Here is a 7234-nt window from a genome sequence, read left to right on the forward strand (position 1 = left end):
TCCTTTTCTAGGCCTACAGCCATTGGAGATCTTGGCTGGAATCCATACATTAACATGAATGGTGTAAATCCAGTCTCGCTGAGTGTTTGGAGCTGTTATAGGCAAACTCCAATAAGGGCAAATATTCTTCCCAATTTGATTGCTTCTTATCAACATAAGAACGCAATATATCCTCTAGAATTTGGTTAACTCTTTCAGTGTGACCATCAGACTCCGGATGATTTGCCGTACTCATACTCAGAGTAGTATCCAACTTTTTGAAGATTTTCCTCCAAAATGACTGTTGAACTTTCTATCTCTATCTGACACTATATCTGCGGGCAGGCCATATAGCTTGTAGAGATGTTCAATAAAGAGTTTTGCCAACTCTGGCGTTTTTGCAGTTTTCTTCGTGGCAATAAACTTTGCCATTTTAGTTAACCTGTCCACTACCACCCACACCGAGTCATTCCCTCGACTCGTCTTGGGTAAACCGGTAATGAAATCCATGGAAATGCTTTCCCATTTCCCTTGAGGAATCTCCAGCGGATGGAGTAGTCCTGTAACCTTAAGACGTTCTGTTTATTGACCTGGCACTTACTGCATTTCAGCACATAAGTCTGGACGTTCTTAAACAAACTAGGCCAATAAAACAGTCTTTTTACTAGTGCATAGGTGTTCTGAATCCCAGGATGACCCGCACTTGGACTATCAAAACTATATTCCGAAGGCTCGGCTAGCCTCTCCGGACTAACTCTCGCTTTGCTACCCACCGCACCTACGGCCAGTCTCTCCGGACTAGCATTACATGCCGGCGAGGAAGGTGGGCGAGGCTGTGACAAAGTGCGTACGTGTACAGCGCGCCAGACCTCTGTAAAGACAGGATCATGCTCAAACAAGCCATGATTTGGTATTTCAACCAAAACCTTAAGGCAAAGCCATGTAACAATGATTCATAAGTGTGTAACCGCTTATGAAGGGTAATTATATGCAACAGTGAAGCACTTTGTTACAAGTGTGAAACCACTGATCTGTTGCAAAGCATTTTATTAATAGTACCAACATATGTGCGTAGACACTATACCACATCTTCGTTGCAAGATGTTTAAAAGTTTCTTGGAAGGACTCAAGAATATAACATATGATATTAAACACGGTCTAGATTTGTTCTTGGACCTATGACACTAGCGCGTAGTCCGCTTGAGAGTACAGTTTTTGAGGACAAAAACTGTACAGGACTACAGTCATAGCAACTCAATATGTTGCTTTAATGTAACAAAAACACATGTGCTTCAAAGAAAAATGTCAAGGAAAGCACCTAAAGAGTCAAAGAAAGTAGGAAGAGTTGGAGCATGAAGAAAGTAGAAAAAAAAAAGAAAGCAAAATATTTGGAGAACCAAACTCTAAGCCTACCCAAGCCCAACATCCCAAAGGTGAACTACCTCACATCAATGTCATCAAACAGCCATAATCATCATTGCATGGTATCTTATATACTGACAGCTTTAACAAGTTGACACAAGGTAGTTATATGGTCTACCATGCCTTCAATTCATCTACTTGGTGTCAGCCATAATCATCATTGCATGGTATCTTATTACCACTAACACCATTAACAAGTTGACATAAGGTAGTAATATGGTCTACCACGCCTTCAATTCATCTTCACATTATGTAAGCGATTACAACATTGTGAATAAATCATCATCATCAAGGATGACATGATCCTCATCAACAACTTCTTCAACCTACCCCACGTGACATGGTGTCATGCATCATATGCACTCCAAACCAAAGTTTGATTGCAATATGATATATTGCAAAGTCAACACAAAGCAATTGAGCTCACATCTTGACTAGACTTTTCACTCCATTTATCATTGTTACTTCACCAATGGATCCTTGCCACAACCAACCTTCATCAAAATGGATCCCCATCTTTCATACAAGCTATAAGGATAGAAAAGTCCTCATGCACATACCACTTCTATATTAAAAAGAAAAGAGAAAAACCCAAAAATAGATTACACTAGCAATTTGAAAGACCTTAATCTCACAAGGAGTAGAAGATACCATGTACTTCAACAACAACATTACAAAAGCCTATCAAAGTCATCATCTTTGGCAATCGGTGTAGCATCAGTTCACTTCAATAGTTGTGTCCTTGTTTCTCTCATCCCCCTCACTATTGCTGCTAACAATTATTCAACTAACTCCACCTTTTCAGTTCACTTCAATAGTTTTGTCCTTGTTTCTCTCATCCCCCTCACTATTGCTGCTAACAATTATTCAACTAACTCCACCTTTTCACTATGGATACTAGTAATTAAGTGTTTCAATACTCAAATTCCTAGCAAAGAGAGTAGAAAAGCCACAAATGGCAATTGAGGAGAAAAAAATAAATGAGTACAAAGGGGCCCACAAATCAAATACATAACCTCAAAGGCCTACACAATGAGTCGACTAGATGAATATTAAATCACCATCATTCCACTAACCTCTTTCCATCATACTAACACGTGCACCCCGTTTTCTTTAGAGGGATAGCTTCAAAGTGACAATGGACTAATCACAAAACATCTCTCAACTGTTGTAGTCTCCACTTCAAGTGCGACAACTTGCCTGCTTTCCTTCACAAAATTCTTCAACCAGTTAGTGGGATCAACAATAGGAAGGGGAAGAGGATGTTAACCATATATATCAAAGCAATTTCCTTGCTGCCATCCGTTTGCGGCATATCTCATGCCTATTTTAGTTGGGAGAATATCCATGGATCTTCATCAATGATGTCCACGCATACTTGTGAGCATCTTCATTAATAGTAATTCATGTCATTTGATGTGTTCAACACTCTTAAGACGTTCCCAAGCGGTGTGCGTCAATGTCATAACATGAGAATATCCATGGATCTTCATCAACGATGTCCACGCATACTTGTGAGCATCTTCATTAATAGTAATTTATGTCATTTGATGTGTTCAGCACTCTTAAGATGCTCCCAAGAGGTGTGTGTCAAGGCCATAACATGAGAAACCTTGCTAACAAGGGTAATCATTTGTTCTTCTCCCTTCTCACTCTTTTTACTGGTAGGCATTGTATAACAACTAGGTTCTCGGGAGGATCACCACATCGAGCTTAGTAAAAGAGTGATTGTGCTAGCCATTGGAGGAGGATCCACCTTGGTGTGAAGGTGGGCGTGGGGGAAGCGTGAAACAAGATCTCTAGGGTCTTCGAAGGTCTTGAGATTGGCAATTTGGTAAGTTTCCCCCATGACCTTGAGAAAACAAGTTAATAACATTATAGTATGGTGTATAAGGTAAGTACGTAGATATAAGTGATAGGCTAATTTTAGCAATCTTGAGTGGAAAGATTGAGATAATCTCTCTTACATTATTAGCACATTATTACTTTATTGTGTGTAGTCTATAATTTCTTATATAGAGTTTACTCGTGTACTCAAGTTTAACTTTGAACTTGATGATGTTTTGGAGTTATTTGAAATCGCACTTCACACAAAGAAGGAAAATGGGCGGTCTTTCGTGAAGGAAGGGCGACAAGCTCTCATTCTGGTGTCATATCGGCTAGTAGGTTCAATTTTGTTTTGGTTTGTTTATTCTTAATCGAATGGCATGTGAGTCATCAACTGATGTTATGGGATATAGATGTTAAAATCTCTCTCTCTCTCTCTTCTTGACAGGAATAATGACCTTAGGTTACAAAATTTGTTTCTCTTCTTGAGAGGATGTTAAAATCTCTCTTCTTGAGAGGAATAATGACCTTAGGTTACAAAAAATTTCACATGGGAAAGGACAATACTCAAAGTGAGGCTCACGAGATTGCTCAGAAGTATATTACTAAACAAATTGCGAGGCCCAGATTGGACGGAACCTGTTTGACGGCATATTAAACGTTTCTCTCTATCCCTCTCTCCGACACATTTGTGATGCCTTCTCGACGTCTCCGTCCGCCAGAAATCTGCCGTTCGACCCCCTTTTCCTCTTGCTGAACCCACCCTTGTGCCAGAATTCTTTCTTTCGATCTCGTCTCTTCTCATTAAACCGACCCTGCCGGAAATCTCAGCCGACCCATCTGCCAAAGACTCCACTCCTCACCACCTGTCTGCCGGTGGTTTCAGAGATTGCCGCTGTTTTTCGCCGGTTCTGGGTTTGTCGGCCTTTCTTCTGAGGGAGGTTTCCAAACACAACTTTGGAGCTCTCACACAAGCCCAAGTCTTGTGTTGGTCGGGCAGTTGGGTGCACGCTCCCGTGAACAGAGGTGAGAACAAAAGGGTACATTGTTTCCTGTATGCTAAATTACTTATCATTATGCACATTCACACGCCTGTGTTTACGCATGTATGCATATGCCAATGCGCATTGATATGTATATGCACATAACTCACATGGACATGCATGTGTAGGTGTATGTATGCATGTGTGTACATTTGTATGCTGACTCGTGTATAATTATATATGCCCAGGTTCACATTCTATGCACATGCACATGTACGTGTACATGCATATTTATGTATGAATATGTTTACATCTGTATGTGTCAAATGTGCGCAGACGCATCTCACGCCACAAGGTCCCAAATCACCTCATCAACAAGGCCGAGAAAAACTCCTAGATGATGAATTATGAGGGAAATTGTGTTCTTGAGAATGGAGTTACATGCCTTTTTCACAGCACAAATTAGTACAATGTATGTGGTTGTAGATTGTGTTTTGTTGCATGAACTTCAGGTTCCCGTTTTGGCTTTAAAGTTGGTGAAGAGAAAGATGCATTGGTACAACCCCATCACTTGGTGACACCTCTGATGTGCTAGAGGTGGTCCATCATAATTTCATTACGGGGCATGGATGAGCATGTTGCTGGTCAGGCTATGTGACTTGGGTATTTGATTGAATCTGGTTCGGCGTTGGCCTACTGGATTCCTTTGAAGAAAAAAGGAAATGGGGAGGATGCAAGAGGGCCTTCAAGTTGAAGGTACAGAAGACATCAATGCAAGGGTATCAGAGTCATCTGAGAAAGAGAGTCCCCGAGTGTTGCTGGCCCTTGCGGCAACCTTGGAACGGTTGGTGCTGAGAAATGAGAAATGTCTGAAGGATCTTTCAGTACACAGGAAATTGACAATTTTTCATGGCGTGCGGCATCCAAACATAAGCATCCAAAAGTACCTAGAACGCATACACAAATATTCAAATTGCAGCCCATCATGCTTTGTTGTGGGTTTCATATTTATTGACCATCTAGTTCATAAGCAGCCTGATCTGCCCTTGATCTCCCTTAATGTGCACCGGCTGCTCATTACTAGCATCATGGTGGCCACCAAACTTCTTGATGATGTGTGAGTGCTTCTCTTGCTTCCGCTTTGTCTACTTGAAGTTTAATTATCTCTTATAGCATTAGACTAATTCTAATATAGTTGGTTCCTGTGGCTTTTAGACATTACAATAATGCCTTCTATGCACGCGTCGGTGGTATCACCAACGTGGAGCTTAACAGCCTAGAGGTTGATTTTCTGTTCCGCTTGGACTTCCGGCTTCAGGTGACTTCAAATGTGTTTGAAGGCTACTGCACACACCTAGAAAGAGAGATGGTGCTTGCAGGGCAACGGATTGAGAGAACACCACCAAACACTGTCAACTTATCAAGTGAGCACCAAAACCATGAGAAGCAAAAGACACTGGAGGATGCACACAGGAAACTGAGGCTTGTGATGCACCATAGTTCTGCATCTACTGCAAGTGCAAAAACCATGGAAGCTTCAGTGTCGCCCACCAGCACCTTGCTAGACCCTTAGTGTGGTGTGCTAATCAGTGTTGTGGATCATGGGATACATTGCTATGGAGATTGGAGTCAAATAACCCTTTATGTGGTGTAATTTGTTTAGAGCTGCCATGCACAGCTGTACCAATGTTCGAGCTGCAATCTTTATGGCGAACAGTTCAAACAGCTGAGCTGGTGTTGCTGCTGAGCGTGTATGCTTGGCACAATTCAAAGCCAGATAAACAAGGGTCAAGGTGTGTTTGTGTGTGTTGGAGAGCGCCGCGGGTGGGGGGGGGGGCGTGTTGGTTTGTTGTGGACGCTAGTTGAGGCAACAGATGAAAGCTGCATTTCCCCCTGCAAAATCCAATATATTTCATGCAAGATTGTCTTGGTTTTGGTAGCAATTTTAGTAGCTCCCGGCTTTTAGATTCTGGGACAGCTTGAGGTAAGACTATAAGATGAATGAATGCAGAATTGTTACATGCACATTGTATGCGAAGCTGGTGAAAGTTGGTTGAATCAGGCTTCTTTGATACAAGTGTAGTTTTGTTTATGTCTCAGGCTTATATGACCAGCAAACTAAATTCTTTTAGTGCTAGTGTTTTAAAGGCAGCTTACTTCCAGGTATTACATGAGGCCATGCTTATGGACATGAGATATCACCTCTTGCCATACACGCTTGGTTCACTTTAGAACACAATTATCGGCAAACATCACTGCAAGTTTACAGTATGAATTTTTAGCGAAGGTGTTTTCATGGGTTTGATGAGCAGTGGTTCTCATGAATATTTTTATTTAGTAGCCAGGTACAAGTCTTAATCCTTTTGGCCATGTCAGGGGAGTTCTTCAGGCGTAAGGGAATTGGTGTTGAGATAAGAGTGCTTGCATCAAGGGCAGGTAGTGTTTGTTGGATTTTGTAGAGCTTCGAAGTGCTGCATCACAGATCTTAGGATCTTTCCTTTGAATTGGTGTTGAGATAAGAGTGCTTGCATCAAGGGCAGGTAGTGTTTGTTGGATTTTGTAGAGCTTCGAAGTGCTGCATCACAGATCTTAGGATCTTTCCTTTGAATGCCAAAAGTGTTGTTGGCAGATCCAAATTCGTATCCATGACTAAGCCTTAATTACAATATTGTACAAGTGTTGTAACAATGCAAGTTGTTTCCCCAACTGCATGTAAGTGAAGTTATGAAACTGAGTCTCCTAGGTTAGAGCCCACATTCCCCAATAGGGGAGCTTATGGGTTCAAAATTCATGGAAGACATCCCTAAGGAGGCAAAAAAGGATTCATGTGGGATAGTGGCTATCCCATGCAGGGGTGCATGGTGTTGGTCACCCCGACGTTGGATGTTTTGACCTCTCGCCTGGGACTCTCTACCGTCGTCTGCAGCGCATCTGCTGCGATGAGAAAGGGCATGACATCCAGGCTTCACATGTTTTTTTGTCTTTGGACCCTGAATGGGGATCAAAGTTGGTGACTCGTGATG

General features: G+C 41.8%; 1 protein-coding gene across 2 annotated transcripts; it reads left to right on the forward strand.

Moving 5' to 3' along the window:
* Positions 1-3823: 3823 nt before the first annotated feature.
* LOC147622689 (cyclin-U1-1-like) lies at positions 3824-6303 on the forward strand. 2 transcript variants are annotated; one of them, XM_086822286.1, is made up of 3 exons: positions 3824-4254; positions 4548-5328; positions 5427-6303. In XM_086822286.1, the coding sequence occupies exons 2-3, from the start codon at positions 4934-4936 to the stop codon at positions 5782-5784; spliced, it is 753 nt and encodes a 250-aa protein (XP_086678412.1). In that variant the 5' UTR covers positions 3824-4254; positions 4548-4933; the 3' UTR covers positions 5785-6303. The 2 variants fall into 2 exon arrangements, with proteins under 2 accessions (XP_086678412.1, XP_086678413.1); XM_086822287.1 differs by having other exon boundaries at positions 4724-5328.
* Positions 6304-7234: the final 931 nt, after the last annotated feature.

Source organism: Cibotium barometz, chromosome 28 (assembly GCF_041138505.1).
Source record: "Cibotium barometz isolate CiBa-2024 chromosome 28, ASM4113850v1, whole genome shotgun sequence".
Classification (NCBI taxonomy): Eukaryota; Viridiplantae; Streptophyta; class Polypodiopsida; order Cyatheales; family Cibotiaceae; genus Cibotium; species Cibotium barometz.